The sequence below is a fragment of the Schistocerca serialis genome, chromosome 7 (genome assembly GCF_023864345.2).
Source record: "Schistocerca serialis cubense isolate TAMUIC-IGC-003099 chromosome 7, iqSchSeri2.2, whole genome shotgun sequence".
Lineage (NCBI taxonomy): Eukaryota > Metazoa > Arthropoda > Insecta > Orthoptera > Acrididae > Schistocerca > Schistocerca serialis.
The window spans coordinates 598,075,975-598,095,804 of record NC_064644.1 but is presented as its reverse complement, the minus strand read 5'-3'; the positions used below and the strand labels follow the sequence as shown (position 1 = coordinate 598,095,804).

General features: G+C 39.5%; 1 protein-coding gene across 2 annotated transcripts in view; it reads left to right on the top strand.

Annotated features, from left to right (window-relative positions):
- The window catches only part of LOC126412043 (ubiquitin carboxyl-terminal hydrolase 46), a 97,839-nt gene that overhangs the window by 42,991 nt on the left and 35,018 nt on the right, over positions 1 to 19,830 (top strand). The window contains exons 5-6 of one of the 2 annotated variants that reach the window (XM_050081423.1): positions 6,882 to 7,018; positions 7,105 to 7,260. In XM_050081423.1, the coding sequence (XP_049937380.1) occupies positions 6,882 to 7,018; positions 7,105 to 7,260 (293 nt within the window). Of the gene's footprint in view, positions 1 to 6,878; positions 7,019 to 7,104; positions 7,261 to 19,830 lie in introns of both variants that reach the window. The other variant, XM_050081422.1, reaches the window with a different exon arrangement.

The following is a 19,830-nucleotide window of genomic DNA, read 5'->3' as shown; positions in this document are numbered from 1 at the left end:
GCAATACTGACCATACGACTTAGCTTAGAAGATAAATTTAAGAAAGGCTGACCTACATTTATAACATTTGTAGATTTGCGGAAAGCTTTTGAAGTGTTACAGAAAATGAAAGATTGTGTACATTATACACAATGCATACAGGAATAAGATTGTAGTTATGAGAATCAAAAGGACATGCAATGGAAGCTTTAATATGTCCATCTTTTGACTGGGGGTCTTGGGGACCACAGCCATTCACTGTTGTAAGAAAATGTAATGCTCACGGCCACCCTTATGATGATATTTATTGTGTGGCTACCAGTTTTGGTGCTTCAGTATGCCATTTTCAAGTTGTAGTTGATGCTGAAGAGGTTATCACAATCTATATACACACTGTGTTAGTGGCCAACATAACTGGTTGATGTAGACTATAGTTGGCAGTTGATAGTTGAAGTGCTGACACCAGTCACAGATAGTCTGTGTAAGCCAGTTATATTGGCCACTGATGCAGTGTATATATGGAACGTGATAGCCCTTTCAGCATCAACTATGGCCTAAAGATGGGAAAGTTAAATGTTGAAACTGGTAGCTACACAATAAATAAGATCATAAGGACTGCTGTAGGCATCCCATTTGCTTCAAATGGAAGCAGTAGTTGAGAGTGGGGTGAGACAAGGTTCTGACATCTCCCCGATGTTATTCCTTCTGTACATTGAGCAACCTGTGAATGAAGGCAAAGAGAAATATTGAGACAGAATTAGTTTAGTGAATAGAAGTAAGAACTTGAAGGTTTACCAGTGACATTGTATTTCTGGCAGAGATAGCAAAGGACTTGGAAGTGCTGTTGAGCAGAATGTACAATGTCTTGAATGGAGAATATAAGGTGAGCTTTTTTTAATTTTTTATTTAAAAAGGAAAGGGGGGGGGGGTGCAAAAAATGGGTAATGAACTGTAGATGAATTAAATCTGATGATATTGATGGAACTAGGTTAGGAAATATTGATTTAAAAATTGCAAAATAATTCATGACGAAAAAAGTAGGAAGGATATAAAATACAGCCTGCTAACAAAATCATTTATCGAAAAGAGGCATGTGCTAACATCGACTGCAAGTTGAAGTGTTAGGAAGTGTTCTGTGAAGATATTTGTCTGGAGTGTGGCCTTATATGGAAATGAGCTGTAGAAAAATGTTGCAATTCAAATAGGTATATTTGATTACTAATGTAGAGGGTACTGAATTGAATTGCATTAGTGAGAAAAGAAGTTTATGGTACAATTTCAATAAAAGGAAGGATTAGTTGATAGGACACATCCTAAGGCATCAAGAAACTGTCATTCTCATAGTGGAGGGAAGAGTGGGAGGTAAAGACTGAAAGGTCTTGAGTACAGCAAGCAGGTTCAGATGGATGTAAGTAACAATAGTTATGCAGAATTGAAGAGGCCTCTACTTGAGAGACTAGTCTAGGGAGCTGCATCAAACTAGTATTTGGACTGAAAGCTGAAACACCACCACATTCTTCTTGAAGTCTTAGGTGTTTCACCTATCTGATACACATTGCATGCTTTGCTTTCAGAGTTGCTTCACCTGAGGCTCTTCATAACTGTAAGAGAGCACCGTCCACTACTTCTAAATACGTACTTACTCCACGGGCCACCATATGGTGGGTGGCGGACTGTGTCTTGTACCACTACCAGATATTCCTTTCTACATCTACATCTACATTTATACTCCGCAAGCCACCCATGGTGTGTAGCGGAGGGCACTTTACGTGCCACTGTCATTACCTCCCTTTCCTGTTCCAGTCGCGTATGGTTCGCGGGAAGAACGACTGCCGGAAAGCCTCTGTGCGTGCTCAAATCTCTCTAATTTTACATTCATGATCTCCTCGGGAGGTATAAGTAGGGGAAAGCAATATATTCGATACCTCATCCAGAAACGCACCCCTCGAAACCTGGACAGCAAGCTACACCGCGATGCAGAGCGCCTCTCTTGCAGAGTCTGCCACTTGAGTTTGCTAAACATCTCCGTAACGCTATCACACTTACCAAATAACCCTGTGACAAAACGCATCACTCTTCTTTGGATCTTCTCTATCACCTCTGTCAACCAAACCTGGTACGGATCCCACACTGGTGAGCAATACTCAAGTATAGGTCGAATGAGTGTTTTGTAAGCCACCTCCTTTGTTGACGGACTACATTTTCTAAGGACTCTCCCAATGAATCTCAATCTGGCACCTGCCTTACCAACAATTAATTTTATATGATCATTTCACTTCAAATCGTTCCGCACGCATACACTCAGATATTTTACAGAAGTAACTGCTACCAGTGTTTGTTCTGCTATCATACAATAAAGGATCCTTCTTTCTATGTATTCGCAATACATTACATTTGTCTATGTTAAGGGTCAGATGCCACTCCCTGCACCAAGTGCCTATGCGCTGCAGATCTTCCTGCATTTTGCTGCAATTTTCTAATGCTGCAACTTCTCTGTATACTACAGCATCATCCACGAAAAACCGCATGGAACTTCCGACACTATCTACTAGGTCATTTATATATATTGTGAAAAGCAATGGTCCCATAACACTCCCCTGTGGCACGCCAAAGGTTACTTTAATGTCTGTAGACGTCTCTCCATTGAGAACAAATTGCTGTGTTCTGTTTGCTAAAAACTCTTCAATCCAGTCACACAGCTGGTCTGATATTCCGTAGGCTCTTACTTTGTTTATCAGGCAACAGTGCAGAACTGTATCGAACACCTCCCGGAAGTCAAGGAAAACGACATCTACCTGGGAACCTGTATCTAATATTTTCTGGGTCTCATGAACAAATAAAGTGAGTCGGGTCACACACGATCACTGTTTCCGGAATCCATGTTGATTCCTACAGAGTAGATTCTGAGTTTCCAGAAATGACATGATATGTGAGCAAAAAACATGTTCTGAAATTGTACAACAGATTGATTTCAGAGATATAGGCCTATAGTTTTGCGCATCTGCTTGATGACCCTTCTCGAAAACTGGAACTACCTGTGGTCTTTTCCAATAATTTGGAACCTTCTGTTCCTCTGGAGACTTGCGGTACATGGCTGTTAGAATGGGGGCAAGTTCTTTCGCGTACACTGTGTGGAATCGAATTGGTATCCCATCAGGTCCAGTGGACTTTCCTCTTTTGAGTGATTTCAGTTGCTTTTCTATTCCTTGGACACTTATTCCGATGTCAGCCATTTTTTCATTTGTGCGAGGATTTAGAGAAGGAACTGCAGTGCAGTCTTTTTCTGTGAAACAGCTTTGGAAAAAGGTATTTATTATTTCAGATTTATGCATGTCATCCTCTGTTTCAGTGCCATTATCATCCCAGAGTGTCTGGATATGCTATTTCGATCCACTTACTGATTTAATGTAAGACCAGAACTTCCTAGGATTTTCTGTCGAGTCAGTACATAGAATTTTACTTTTGAATTGACTGAACACTTCACGCATAGCCCTCCTTACGCTAACTTTGACATCGTTTGGCTTGTGTTTGTCTGAGAGGTTTTGGCTGCGTTTAAATTTGCAGTGAAGCTCTCTTTGCTTTCACAGTAGTTTCCTAACTTTGCTGTTGAACCTGTGGGTTTTTCCTGTCCCTCACAGTTTTACTCGGCATGTACCTGTCTAAAACGCATTTTACGATTGCCTTGAACTTTTCCGTAAACACTCGACATTGTCAGTGTCGGAACAGAAATTTTCATTTTGATCTGTTAGGTAGTCTGAAATCTGCCTCCTATTATTCTTGCTAAACAGATAAACCTTCCTCCCTTTTTTTATATTCCTATTTACTTCCATATTCAGGGATGCTGCAGCAGCCTTATGATCTCTGATTCCCTGTTCTGCGCTTACAGAGTCGAAAAGTTTGGGTCTGTTTGTTATCAGTAGGTCCAAGATGTTATAGGTTCTCTGTTTAATTGCTCGAGGTAATTTTCAGATAGTGCACTCGGTATAATGTCACTCGATGCTCTGTCCCTACCACCTGTCCTAAACATCTGAGTGTCCCAGTCTATATCTGGTAAATTGAAATCTCCACCTAAGATTATAATATAGATGAGCTAAACTTTTTAAAAATTATCTTGCTAAACCGAAACCAAAATCAACCATTTGCCTCCCTACTACTTACCTTACTTGCTTATTCCATTTCATATTACTTTGCAGTGTTATTCCTGGACATTTAATCACTGTGATGGGCTTGAGCAGCACACTACGAAGGCTGTATTCGAACATTATGGGACTGCTTTTCCTACTCATCTGTGCATTGAATTAATGTTTTGTACTTTTAGAGCAAGCTGCCATTAATCACACCAACTATAAATTTTGTCATCATCTTGCATCATCTTACAGTCACTAAACAACACAACCTTCTCATACACCACTGCATCATCAGCAAACAGTCAATGATTGCTGCTCGTGCTGTCTGTCAGCTTATTTATGTTTATAGGAAATATGAGTGGGTGACACTGCTGATGAAACCCTCATCTTTGGTGAACACTAGCCATTGAGGGCAACATATTGGCTTCTATTACTTAAGAAGAAATCTTCAAGCAACTTGCATATCTGGGAACCTAACCCATACTGCTCGTACCTTCACTAACAGTCTGCAGTAGGACACTGTGTCAAACTCTTCCGGAAATCTAGAAATAAGGAATCTGCCTTTTATCTTTTATCCATGTTTTCCAGAGCATTCTACTACAGGTGTCTTTGTATACAGGTAGGCAAGTGGGATGTGGGAATAATGGAAGAAATGGTTTTAAGGGCTGATAGAAAGTCATAGAACTCTGAACAAAAAATATCTACATTTATTGCAGTTTAGGGTTTACAAAGGGACCTTCAAAGAAGGATGTACTGACTAAATACCAGCCACACATTTATTTCAGTTTATGGGCCTTCAAAGAAGAATGAAGTGACTAAATACCAGCCGCACAGGCAGCAGAGATGTATTGACCAAAGTTAAGATATTAGAAAGTAACAATAATAATACAGAGGTGAAAGTCAAACAATAAAGCCGTCTGCCTCATATGAAATGCTAAATACAAGAGAGCATAATCCAGAAGTCTGTGTCTGTAGGTATATGCTGGAGGCAGCCAGATGGTCTTCCTTCCAAACCTCCCTGTTGGTTATCCAAGGATCACCTCTCAGCTTTCCCTTCTCTGCTGATTAACACCTATCCCCTTGAGCTCTTGTTATTCATACAACCTTTTCTCCTTTCTGCAAAGGTCTCTTTAATCTTAGTATATGTGACCTGTATAGTTACACTGCCAGTATCATTTTTAGATGTCTGTATTCCCATTTGCCTCCTTCGTTTGTTGTGTCTTTTTAATTTTTTTCTCTTAATCAGTTAAGTTTAATATCTTACGTGTTAGCCAAAGAAAGTAAGAAAAGCCGTTTTTAATTTTTTACATTACAGTATAGAAAATGAATAGATATAATTTGCATTATCAACCATCCAAGACTGAGTATATGGGTAATGTCTAAAAGCCATTTGGAAAAAAAATTCTGTTCGACCAAGTGTTTTTCTTTAGTTGTTCATTTGTTGTTCACTCTTTTATTTCTCAAAGCTACCCATTCATCTTCTGCTGCATTTCTTTCGAATATTTCGGTGTCTTCTGGCCTAATGATCCCTCTGAGACTCAAAAATGTCTGTCTTTGTCAACTTTCTAAGTTTCATCACATTAGTTTCTTACTGTTCTAAAATTTCTGCACTATTAATCTGCATATAAGAAGTAATAAATTGTGGCCAAGTCCTAATCACATTCTGTATATGTTTTCCATATATGCAGGTTCCATCTACTATAAACAAGTATCACTCATAACCACTGACAGATCTTTTGCACAAATCTTGTGCGGCTGATCCCGGCGGAGGTTCGAGTCCTCCCTCGGGCATGGGTGTGTGTGTTTGTCCTTGGATAATTTAGGTTAAGTAGTGTGTACACTTAGGGACTGATGACCTTAGCAGTTAAGTCCCATAAGATTTCACACACATTTGAAAATTTATTTTGCACAAATCTAAAGTAAATCCTGCGAGTTGCGACATAATAATTTCTACTGAACAAATGCAAAGCAAAACTATTTTCTCTTTCAGAACACATGTTATATACAGTGTAGCTATTGGTTTCCTACTTAGTCCTGTACTCTCTGAAATCTTCATGGAAGTTTCCCTCATCTTTTCTTACAAAAAGAGGAATTCTGTTGCAAAATAAGGTACTGGATCGGTTGTGTGCTTGATACTCTGTGTTTATGGACTGGTATAATTGACAATTAGATACATTCCTACGACATTTGATCTCCTTAGCTCACAATGGAGCCTCTTGGATGCTCATCTCTCTAAATTTTGATGACCTAAATAGATACATTAGCCCAAACAAACACTTTTTTGGCATTTACAGAAAAACAGCTACCAGTACTGTAGTCCTTGCAAGCTCCCAGCACCCAAAAAGTCATAAGCATACAGCTTACCATTCTATGATGCATCACCTCATATAAGTTCCTAAATTAGGAATAGAGAATGAGAAGAAATGCAAGGATAAAAAATACATTAAGTAAAAATGATCATGACGTATAATGACATCATTAGCATGAGACACAATGGATTCAGCAGCTTTATTCAAATTGATTACAGTCATCAGGAGCGGGACCGAACTTGGAGGGGCACTGTTTGGGGGAGGGATATGGGGGGGAGGGGGGGGGAGTAGCCCATGTAGTTGATAATGCACTGTTAGCATTAAAGGGAAAAGGCTGTAAGTAACAATTGCTTAAACACTGTTAGCCAGGGTGTAGCTGACATATAATAGAATACATTCAGATTCCTCCTGTGACTGTATATTCACAGGAATATAAAGATCAATTTTTGTGATTGATTTTCAGCAGAGCGTCACCAGAGTAGTAACAAGCCAAAGACAGGAGGAAATGGAGAGACACCTTCATCTCAGCAGGAACCAACTTGGGTTCATGAAATTTTCCAGGGTATTCTTACAAGTGAAACAAGATGTTTAAACTGTGAAACAGTGAGTTTCTTCCAGGTACTTTGTTGTGAACAGATAAATCTTAATCAATGTTACCACTTTTTTAATAATTCCTATTTTTCTTGCAGGTCAGCAGTAAAGATGAAGACTTTTTTGATCTTCAGGTTGATGTGGATCAGAACACCAGTATAACTCATTGTCTTAAGTGTTTTAGTAACACTGAAACGTTATGTAGTGATAACAAATTCAAATGTGATAATTGCAGTAGCTATCAAGAAGCTCAGGTAATGACTCAAAGGCATGCAAGTAAAGTTATTGTTTTAGAATTATTTAAAAAATACTTGCCTATACAAGTCTCACACATTATTTTCTCAATTGTCCAAAGCTCACCCTGTAGTCCCCTCCCTCATAAAAAGAATCTAACCACTTGCTGCATGTAAGGTTTCTCTCAAAGTGCAAAACATGATAGTATTGCCCATTGTTGAGAAAACCATTTTAAATCATTATCCTTGGCTATGCAATAACTGTTTATCCTCTAAGCACTTGTTGTCTGTAGTTGGCTACTGTATCATTCACAGGAAGCTGTCCTGTCACAAACCTAAACCTTTGTTTCAATTTGGAATTAATTTTACCTTGTACAAGAAGAAATAATTACTGGTCATTATTCATAATTGTTTTCCTATAACTCTGTGTAACTGACTTCATAACTGAGCAATGATTTTGATGGCTGCGACATGTACTTACGTGAAACTGCAATCTAATGCTGATTTTTCACTCTTCCTCTGGAGTCCATTTAATAAAACAGTCAAGGATAGGTATTATTGTTAGATTCGGCATTTCATGATTGTTATACAATGGAATACAGTAAAAAGTAACTTCAGTATACTTACATTTCTTCTCCTATTATGTTGTCTAAAAATGGATGTTATACAGATGTTAACTTCATCACAGGATTAGATTTCTCCCTCTGTCTTCACACATTATGTGCCTCTTTTTTTCTGTTGTTTGATATGTTATTTTAACTGTGGGTTTTTTTGTGTTGCAGTCTAGACTTTTTGACATTCTTGTAAGAGTCACTGTTCTCCATTATCCTCTTTATAAACATTGTTATTATGGTGCTCCTTTTTCTGCCAATTTGTACAGCTGAAAATTGTTGTTATTAATTATGCCAGATGCATTCAATTTTTTTTATTTCCAACAGTATCATCAGTGACCTAATATTACAGTCTACAAGGGGAACTAAGTTACACATTATTATGGCAGGCCAAGTAAATTTTATTGAATCCTGCACTATACTTCAGAGTGACAGAGATACACGGCACTATTTTGCAGTGTAGTCACAAGTACCTGTAAAAAACAGTTGGAACATTCTGCCAAGTGTTCAGTTCCTCAACGATAGAAATCCATCCTCAGTCAGGGAGACATTCAAGAACTGCTGTGAACATGCTCATTGTTGGAAAAATTGTGACTGCTACGAATGGGTTCCTCATTTATCATGATACTGCCATCTGTCGTTGATTTCATCAGCCTTCTCCTGATCAGCATCATCCACGTCTGTGTGACCTTTGTCAAATTATTGGCACCATCTCACTACGGTTGGACATGACATTGGATTGGGTCCATATACCACCAGATCCGTCAGATCATCGAACTTAGTGCTGTCAGGCTTGGCTACTACTTGGATGGGTGACCATCCAGGTCTGTCAGGTGCTGTTGGCAATCAGGGTGCACTCAACCCTTGTCAGGCCAATTGAGGAGCTACTTGGCTGAGAAGTAGTGGTTCTGGTCTCTAAAACTGACAACGGCAGAGAGAGGGTGTGCTCACCACATGCCTCTCCATATCCTCTTTCAGTGGCATCTATCAGCAGAGAATGACACTGCAGTCAGTCCGGTCAGTCGGTAGGTCGGTCTGTCCTTCATGGCCTTCAGAGGCCAGTTCAAGTGGAGGTTAGTTTCTGCATGCATTTTAGACATTTTTTCCCACAAGAACTTTACTGTGCCACTTAGTTGAACTTTAGAGTACATTTCCAGATACCACACCATTTCACTCCCACACTGTGATGGACCTGTTAATCGTACCGCAGCAGAAATTTCTACAGAAAACTCGGGAGATGTACTCTCTTCGGACAATGTGTCACTCTTGTTGAGCAATGGTGTTAGCGTGAGACAGATTGTGTAACTTACTTTTTGAAGTCTCCTTGTACATGCATGCATCTGTCTGTAGATATTTTCCAATACTGTTTTATACAATGTGTTCCGGGAGGAATGGTCAGTATTTAGGGGTATTACAGGAATGATAATTTGAAGAAAAAAAACTTCAAATGAACGTATGTCATGTTCCAAATTGTTTTAGAGATATGACTTTCAATGTACATTTTTACTTATTTTCTGTAATATTCAGTAGACTGTAATGCTTACACGTGTACAACAGTAAGCATTGCAACATGGATTTTACAAAGTATCAGTTGAAAACTAGGTACTTTTAAAACTTTCACCATTAAGCAGTATCATACATGTAGCATTGCAACTGATGTACAGTTGACGACAAATGTTCGAATATCTCAACACCAACTTCAGAGCATCTGTACACTCTTGCGAGAATATGTTGTGTTGGTTGTCTAAGTGCCTCTGCCTGTTCCCTAATGAGGGCAACTGTCTGTGATGCGACCAAGCACTTGATCTTTTGATTGTACACCTCGGACTTCCATCCAACTCCCTAATAGTAAAAAAAATTCTAATGCTGTAAGGCCTGGTGACCTTGATGGCCAGTTAATTGTACTACCATGATCAATCCAGCAATTAGGATAACTGTGGTTGTGATGTTCCCTCACATTTCTGGTAAAATGTGTTCTATCACCAAAACCATTTAGAATAAGGCATATTCCCACATGAACTTTTTTGATTTAGATGAGCATTCCTGCCATTTCCTCAAAGATTGACCATTCCTCCTGGTACACATTGCAGATTTGTTACATTTTGAGGTTAATAAAATACACTCCTGGAAATTGAAATAAGAACACCGTGAATTCATTGTCCCAGGAAGGGGAAACTTTATTGACACATTCCTGGGGTCAGATACATCACATGATCACACTGACAGAACCACAGGCACATAGACACAGGCAACAGAGCATGCACAATGTCGGCACTAGTACAGTGTATATCCACCTTTCGCAGCAATGCAGGCTGCTATTCTCCCATGGAGACGATCGTAGAGATGCTGGATGTAGTCCTGTGGAACGGCTTGCCATGCCATTTCCACCTGGCGCCTCAGTTGGACCAGCGTTCGTGCTGGACGTGCAGACCGCGTGAGACGACGCTTCATCCAGTCCCAAACATGCTCAATGGGGGACAGATCCGGAGATCTTGCTGGCCAGGGTAGTTGACTTACACCTTCTAGAGCACGTTGGGTGGCACGGGATACATGCGGACGTGCATTGTCCTGTTGGAACAGCAAGTTCCCTTGCCGGTCTAGGAATGGTAGAACGATGGGTTCGATGACGGTTTGGATGTACCGTGCACTATTCAGTGTCCCCTCGACGATAACCAGTGGTGTACGGCCAGTGTAGGAGATCGCTCCCCACACCATGATGCCGGGTGTTGGCCCTGTGTGCCTCGGTCGTATGCAGTCCTGATTGTGGCGCTCACCTGCACGGCGCCAAACACGCATACGACCATCATTGGCACCAAGGCAGAAGCGACTCTCATCGCTGAAGACGACACGTCTCCATTCGTCCCTCCATTCACGCCTGTCACGACACCACTGGAGGCGGGCTGCACGATGTTGGGGCGTGAGCGGAAGACGGCCTAACGGTGTGCGGGATCGTAGCCCAGCTTCATGGAGAAGGTTGCTAATGGTCCTCGCCGATACCCCAGGAGCAACAGTGTCCCTAATTTGCTGGGAAGTGGCGGTGCGGTCCCCTACGGCACTGCGTAGGATCCTACGGTCTTGGCGTGCATCCGTGCGTCGCTGCGGTCCGGTCCCAGGTCGACAGGCACGTGCACCTTCCGCTGACCACTGGCGACAACATCGATGTACTGTGGAGACCTCACGCCCCACGTGTTGAGCAATTCGGCGGTACGTCCAACCGGCCTCCCGCATGCCCACTATATGCCCTCGCTCAAAGTCCGTCAACTGCACATACGGTTCACGTCCACGCTGTCGCGGCATGTTACCAGTGTTAAAGACTGCGATGGAGCTCTGTATGCCACGGCAAACTGGCTGACACTGACGGCGGCGGTGCACAAATGCTGCGCAGCTAGCGCCATTCGACGGCCAACACCGCGGTTCCTGGTGTGTCCGCTGTGCCGTGCGTGTGATCATTGCTTGTACAGCCCTCTCGCAGTGTCCGGAGCAAGTATGGTGGGTCTGACACACCGGTGTCAATGTGTTCTTTTTTCCATTTCCAGGAGTGTACATATCAGCCCAAATCCCCAACTTTTCACTGCAAACAAAATTTAATCATTCATTCAGTCAGTCATTTTTCATAAAGCTCATAAACTTTCAGGTACATGGAATAAGTCAGTGTGTGCATTAGTGAAAGGCAAGGAAGTCTTAGAAATGTCTTCTCAATACTACAATAAGCTATCACCAAACACTGAAGGCATCTGTGATGGAGGAGTTGTCTGATGATGTGATTCAGGAAGAAGTGGGAGTAAAAACAGCAGACATAGGGGGTTACATGTTAGCCAGAGTTTAGTAGAGCTTTGCAAAACTTGTGATGAAATAAGGCAGACGGGATAGATAACACTCCTTTCAATTTCTGAAATCATTAGGGAAAGTGACTATTCAAGCTGGTGTGTAGAATATGTCTGGATACATACCTGTGGGGAATTATGTTGCATGTGAATTCCACCATTTACCTGCTTTCACTGAGAACACTGATAGATATGCTAGTGGACACTTTATTAGACCACTTCATGTTAAAAGAAACTTGCACATTATACTGCACTCAGTGCTACACGATACACAGCGAACAGACACAACATACATGTGGCACACAGAACATAACAACGCAAGGCAAAGACACTGTTATACAACATCATATAAAAGATCATGGCTAACAGACATCAGACATTTGTGAATGCTTTGATTAAACTCAACAGCCTCACTTCAAAATGTTCAAGTGACCCTCTTAAAAATACCTAGACCCATACAATCTGTGAAGTCTTTCTTAATCCTTTTTTTCATTGTGTCTGCTAGCATATCATTTGTCTGTAAGTAAAATGTTACTATTGTGTTGGATACTGTTTCCTTTAAAAAATTATGTTTTACATCAATATGCTTGGACCTTTTATGATATGAATAATCAACAGACAAATTTAAAGTGCACTAATTATCATTATACAAAGTTATACATTTGTTATAGCTTATCAGTTCATGCAATAAACTTCTTAAATAAATGGTCTCTCAACAAGCCTCAGAAAGAGCGATATACTCAGTCTCTGTGCTAAAGATAGCAACGGTTTTCTGCTTAGCACTCTGCCATGAAATTACAGGATCTCACAAGTTTATAAGAAAACCAGTTTATGATTTCCAGACTAAGGAACAGTTTGCCCAATCTGCATCTCATAATTCTAAATCTCCTTTTGTAAGCTTCAGTCAGTAATTCTTTTAGTGCATTTCCTATGCTTGTCAGAATATGAATTATTAAACTGGTTTGAATAGATCACACTGAAAGAAAAATGTTAAATACAGAAAAATACATTATGGTACCTAATACATCATCAGCCTTATTTCTTTTTCACTTAGAAAATGAAGTTTAGTTTTAATAAGAGTGTTTACAATTTCATGTTATGACATATTGGACGTTCCCATCAGCTGACCAGTGTACATTTCTTGACTTAAAGCCAACACTCCATTGATTTCCATCCGTAAACCAATTTTTAGCTATTCCTAACTCCTTTAGTTCAAATTCAGCTTATGTTTTAAGAATTCAGTGTCACGTGTGTCGTTTGAAGGAGGGGGAAAAAAGAATTTGCAGAAATTGTCTACACAGAAAGCTATCATGGTAACTAAGCCTTTGTCCTTATGTTTTGAAAACAAGCAAGGTTCTAGTCTAGACCATTTGTAACCTCAACAATTTGTAACATTTCTTACTCTTATAGAGTTCACAGAGTGTTTCAACCCGTACATGGCCCTTTCTAACTTTAAAACTTTTCCATTAACGTTACAAAGATTAAAAACCTTCAGCTTGCTTTAGAAAAATTTTCTCTTTGAGAATACGGTTTAAAAAAGATGTCCTCACATGAAGATATTGATGTTTAAATTTAGTACAGCAATTAAAGCTATTAGAAGTCTTACTACAGGAGAAAGTAATTTCATTGTAATCAATTCCAGGTTTCTCAGTGTTTCTTCTAGCCAATAACTTGGCATGGTTCTTCACTTTACCTTCACTGTTGACTTTCGTTTGGAACAACTATTTACACTTCACAACATTAGCACTTTCTGGAAGATTTACCATGTCCCAGGTGGTGGTGTTTTGCTTGAAGCTCTTCTTCCATAGCACATTCCCATACTTGTACATCAGGCCTGGGAGGGTTTCCTCCACTGTTGTTGGGTCCTCTATTTGAGGAGACGTTTCAGCAGGGAAATGTCTCATAATCATCAGTTCTTCTTATTGGTTTAAATTAGCATTGTGATCTTCTAATCTTCTTCACTTTATCTTCTTGTGATAAAAGTTTTTGACTCTTAGTATCTTCCTTTGATGTAACTGAAGTCTTCTAAACATCATGTGAGTCTACTCTTGATGTAGGATCAGACTTCTGCTTTACTTCATCTTCCTGCACCATGATTTTTTATTTTAATTTCTTCATCTTAACATTTTCTGTTATAGTCACACATTTCCGCTTATCACTACATCATTTGCTTCTGAATCAATGTGTGGTGTTACTATATCCCACAAAGATAATTTCTTTGCCTTATTATCCCATTTTGTTATCTTAACTTTGGTAATATGCATGATGATCTTGATTCCAACTATTCTGAGATGTCTAATGTGTGGTTTCTTGCCAGTTTACAGTTCATAAGATGTGTTTTGCTCCCTAAACTTGAACACGTCAACCTATCCATGAGAATATACCGCAGTATTAACAATTTAAGCCTAAAATCTTTTATAATTTTACTATCAGATAGTATGCACTCACCTTTTGGCACAGTTCTGTTCAACCTTCATGCTGAACCTTTCTGTTCTAGTGTACAATGAGACACTTCTTTCAGTTCACTGTGAAAACCCGTTCAGCAGATTTCTTTACTGTTATCTGTTCTCAATGTTTTCATGTTCATTTCTTGCTAATTTTCTGACATTTTTAAATATTCTTGAAATTTTTCACAAGTATCATCCTTGTCTTTAGAGAGTACACAAATCCATTCGGCTGTACTCATCTTCCAAAATGAGAAAATATTGTGCATTTAAATGACCTAGTTTTCTATGTCAGTCAGATGCAGTAACTATTCCTGAAACAATACATAACCTGTCAGTGTTCAGTTTATAAGCACCATTTATCAGATTTGCAGTTGTAGCTAACTGTTTATCCCTGTTAAAAATATTACAGTGATCATTACTAAATTGAACTGAGTTCCCTTGTTCAGTCAATCTGCTTACAGATTGTTGTTATTTTGCAGTGCACACATTCCCGCTGTAATCGCATAGAAAGACCTTCCAATAAATGATGTTAAAATCAACTTCTGCAGAGCACAACACTAGAATTTGTGTGATTCACTCCCACAATTTTGTGCATACTCTCCATACTCTTCATCCAACTTTTATTTGCTTTGAGATGCACATCAGCTCCAGAATCAACATACCAGTCACTTCTGTTAAAAGAATCATTTAAAGGTGCTTCATTGAAGGCATTTGAGGTTCTGCTTTGTCAGATATCATTAACGTCACTGTTAGCACATTTATAAAATATTCTGACTTTATGCACTTTCAGAAAATAACTTTATCCTTGTTAGGGAAGTCAAACAACAGTTCCAGTCTCTTCCTCAAGTCCACTGGTGATTTTACTTCTCTTGCATGTACATGGGAAGATGCATCAATAGTAAAAGTTATTTTTACTTTGGCCTTGAATCTTCTTTTTCAGCTTCTGAGACATATTTGGCCAATCCTTTGAGAATAAGCACATTCTCAATTGCAAAAGCTCCATTTCAATAGTTGTTGCATCTTTGGCACACTAATCAAACTAACTGTTATCATTTTTGTAGAGTAAAACAATTCTTCTTTTGAACAATGGTATCTTAAGTTTGAAATAATGACATGTTATTCCAAGTCTGTTAACCGTTTTAACATCCAGTTACCTGGATATGTGGGCCTATAACCTGTTCAGAGTTCTGCATTACAGCAAGAGACAATGGTCACACACATAGTTCAGTACAACTGATAACTTAAAAGAAACAACATACTTCTTAAAAGAAACAGTAGTCTTGTTATTAATGTAATTTATATTACAGGTGATAAATTCCTTTATTTTGTATAATGGATGGGCAACTAACCAGTCATCCAGTGCTTGTTTGAATGCTTGTTCTGGTAAACCTTGTACAGACTGTGGGAGCTTGTTACACAATTTGCACCCCACCACTGAAACTAATAAATTATATTGATTGGCGACTCCATAGTGTCCTGTGCACTACGACCAGATAATGGGTATACTTGGAAGGAGAGACAGCATTGGTCGTATATTTTTGTTTATTATCGCAAAATCGATTTTCGGTCACTTAGTGACCATCTTCAGTGCTGTAATTATAACTTAAATTAGTAAGCACTGGTGTCAATAAGCTTACGGCGATCACATAGACTATGTGATCGCCGTAAGCTTATTGACACCAGTACTTACTAATTTAAGTTATAATTACAGCACTGAAGATGGTCACTAAGTGACCGAAAATCGATTTTGCGATAATAAACAAAAATATACGACCAATGCTGTCTCTCCTTCCAAGTATAATAAATTATACTCCACTCAGTGCTACAAGATATACAGCAGAGAGACATCACACACTCACACCACACAGAACACAAGAAAACAAGTAAAAGACATACGAAAGATCATGGCTCACAGAGACCATGGACATTCATTTGAATGCTTTGACTAAACTCTACCATCAGATTTCCAGAAAAATATCATTGCACAATCCCAAAGGTTATGAGACCAGATATATATGAGAACAGTTGGACACTCAGCTTAATGGCTCATGCATCCATGTTGCTGACAAGAAAAATATACAAAACAGTAGTAAGGAAAATAAGGTTTTATTAGATATAATCGGTTTGACTTTTAGAAAGGTAAGGGCAGCAGACAGGCATTTCTGACATTGTGATTGATAATGGAAGCAAGACATAAAGAAGAATTGAGACATGTCCGTAAGATTTGTTGACCTGAAAAAACGTTTGACAATGTAAACTGGTGCAAGATGTTCAAAGTTATGTAAAAAGGAGTAAGTTATAGGGAAAGGTGGGAAATATTCAATATGAACAAGAATGAAGAGGGAATAATAAGAATGGAAGACCAAAAACTATATACTCAGATTAAAAAGGGTGTAAGACAGGGATGTAGTCTTTTGCCCTTACTGTTCAATCCATACATCAAAGAAGCAGTGATGGAAGTAGAAGAAAGATTCAAGATTATGATTAAAATTCAAGATGGAAGGATGTCAATGAAAAGATTTGCTGATAACTTTGCTAATCTCATTGTAAGTGGAGAAGAAATACAGGACTTATTGAATGGACTAAACACTCAGAGTACAGAATATGAACTGAGTGTAAACCAAAGAAAGCTGAAAGTAATGAGGAGTACCAATAGCAGAAATGATATTAGCAATAAACTTGTCAAAACTGGGAACCAAGAAGCAGACAAAGTTAAGGAATTCCACTGTCTAGGAAGCAAAATAACACATGATGTTGGAAACAGAGGGCCAAAAAGCAGATTAGCAGAGATGAGAGCATTTCTGTCCAAGAGAAGTCGGCTCGCACAAACATCAACGTTAAACTGAGGAAGATATTTCTAAGGATGTACATTTGGAGCACAGCATTCTGTGGATTGTGACAAAACTGGTAAAGAAGAGAATCAAAGCGATTGAGGTGTGGTGCTACAGAAGAAATGTTGAAAGTTATGTGGACTGATAAAGTAAGGAATGAAACAATGGAAACTCCATGTTGGAATATCAACAATATTAGAAAAAGTATAGGTTGCTAGTTACGTAAAGGTGATCCATTGAGTTGCAGACACACAATGAAAAAACTTTCACACATTATAGCTTTCGGCCAAAGCATTCTTCAGCATAGGAATGTGCGGGCAGTTGTGCGTCCACACCAGGGTTGGCAGAAGTTCTGGAAATCGCAGAATATCAGGGAATTTCAAACATGTCAAGGAAACTTGGAGGCGGGAAAAATGTCATTTTTGTCTCGGTATATGAAATGGTTTGTTTACTGAGATGTCATGCATCATTGCTGGCTGGGCACAGCTGGGTACATGCACTAGTTCGCTACTGTGAAAGTGTGTGTGCTCTTGTTTTCTGGCAAAGGCTATGGCCAAAAATTTAATTTGTGAGAGTGTGATTGTCTTTTCTATGTGCCTGTCTGCAGTTCAGTGGTCATCTTCATGGTGAGTTGCTACCTTTCCTCGGTAGTATTTATTCTCAGAGTATTCGTGCAAGTTATCTGTTGCTTGGATTAAGCACTGTAGTCTCATTTCATCACCGTGGTGTCTGTGACATAAATAGTTGGCCACACAACACGCGAGAGGACTTCCATGGTGTGCCAAAACTGCAGGCCATTTCTGTGGGTATCTGTAATGGATTGGGCCTACCAGTCTGATGCCCATTGTTTCCCAGTGATGCGCAGGCCCTGCCCCTCGGATCTAGTCTCACCAATCTCCCCGCAGTCCAGGTCTGTTTATGTGTTGTGTAATGAGGCAGATTTTCATCAAGGTCCCACGACTACGGTGCTCCTCAGCAGGCCAGAGGCCACGAGCAATGGATTTCAGGAATTTTTACTGTCTCACTGCAAGTACATTGTACAGTGCAGCATTCTATAGACATTTTATTTATTCTAGCACATTTTGGCACTTTGAAAGTGATCCATAAATTAGAAAGTAGCCTTCATATTGTCCTTTTTCTGTCTAATTGCCTGTCCATAATATATATGGAGATTTTCTATTTCATTCTTAGTCAAACAGCCTTGTCATTTCAGCAGTTTACCACCATGTAATATTTTACCTTTAAGGTCGACAATTAGTTTCCTAAATCTGGCCCACAAATGTTTTTGTAGATGGCTGACACATTCCGTTTTGGTAATCTCCATGTGGGTGTGTTGGACCTTCCATCGAGCTACGGACCCCCTTGAAGATGTCTCCCGCAGTCGGAGACGAAACGTTAGGAATCGACACAGAATTCATCAACCGGCCATGGCATAACAGCTCGGATAATTATAATGGACACGATATTTCCAGCCGTGAAAGTCTACATGTTAGTAACAGAAACAAACTTCCTAAGATGAAACGTGCGAAACAGTGGAGCGTCGTAATGGCACTGTTACAGATTAGCCACACATTTCACAACTAAAAGACAAGTGAGAAGGAAAGGTTAACATCAGGACTTACTGTCCCAGCAAATCCGAGAATGACACAGACACAATAAAATAAAATAAAAGAAAATAAATGTCCATAAATCCAATTTTTCAGGAAAACCGCTTGGAGAGTAAATGAGCAAGATCCAAAAGTTTCAAATTCCATAAAAAATTACATTTTTTTATCTATACCATGTATTGGTCCCATTAATACTTACTTAATTAGAGCGGTATTTTTCAAAGAATATGTCTACCAACATCTGTAAATGGTGTGTTGATATACAGCCCATTACAACCATTCGTATAGCATTACAATGCACACTGCGCCATGCTATGAAATTAACAGAGCTTTTCAATATATATTCAGATAATTTATAGAAATAGTTGCTAATGAGATACGTTTTTTAATTTTGTTTCGAATCGGTAGGGATTCTCAAATTCTTGCTATATGTTACATGGGAGCTTGTTGAATAGTAATGTGACTGTGTAAATAAAAGTTCAAACAATGGAAAGTCCATCTTCTACATGATTCCAAAATCCACATACCTAATAATCCTGGACACCTCAAAGTAGTTGGTTATTGTGCCCCACTGAAATAATTTTGGCTCTCATGGACCAATACCTCCAAGCAATAGCCCAAACTCTAGCCTCCCACACAAAAGGCACCAACCACTTTCTTCACCAACTTTCCACCATCCCCACCCCTTTACCTCCTGGATCCCTATTTGTCATTGTTGATGTCACTTCCCTATACACAAGCATCCCTCATGACCATGGTCTTGCACTGTTGAACAGTACCTCTCCCAACGTCCATCAGACTCCAAACTCAATACATCATACCTTGTACACCTTACTAACTTTATCCTAACTCACAGCTATGTTGCCTTTGAAGGTAAGGTATACAAACGAATCTACGGCACAGCCACGGATACCCACATGACACCGTCCAATGCCAACTTGTTATGGACCATCTAGAGGAAAGCTTCCCAGCCTCCCAAAACCTCAAACACCTGGTCTGTTTCAGGTTCATTCATAATATCTTCATTATGTAGGTTCAAGGCAAAGGCGTCCTATCTTCATTCTTTCATAACCTCAACACCTTCTCTCCTATCCGCTTCACCTGGTCCGGTCCTCCTCAACACATTGTGCCACCTTCCTGACATTGATCACCTCCTCCTCTCGTCCATACCTCTGTCCACATTAAATGTACCAACAGTAACTGTGTTTCTACAGCTGTCATCCCTTTCACACCAGAAAATTTGTCCCATACATCCTAGCCACCCAGGGATG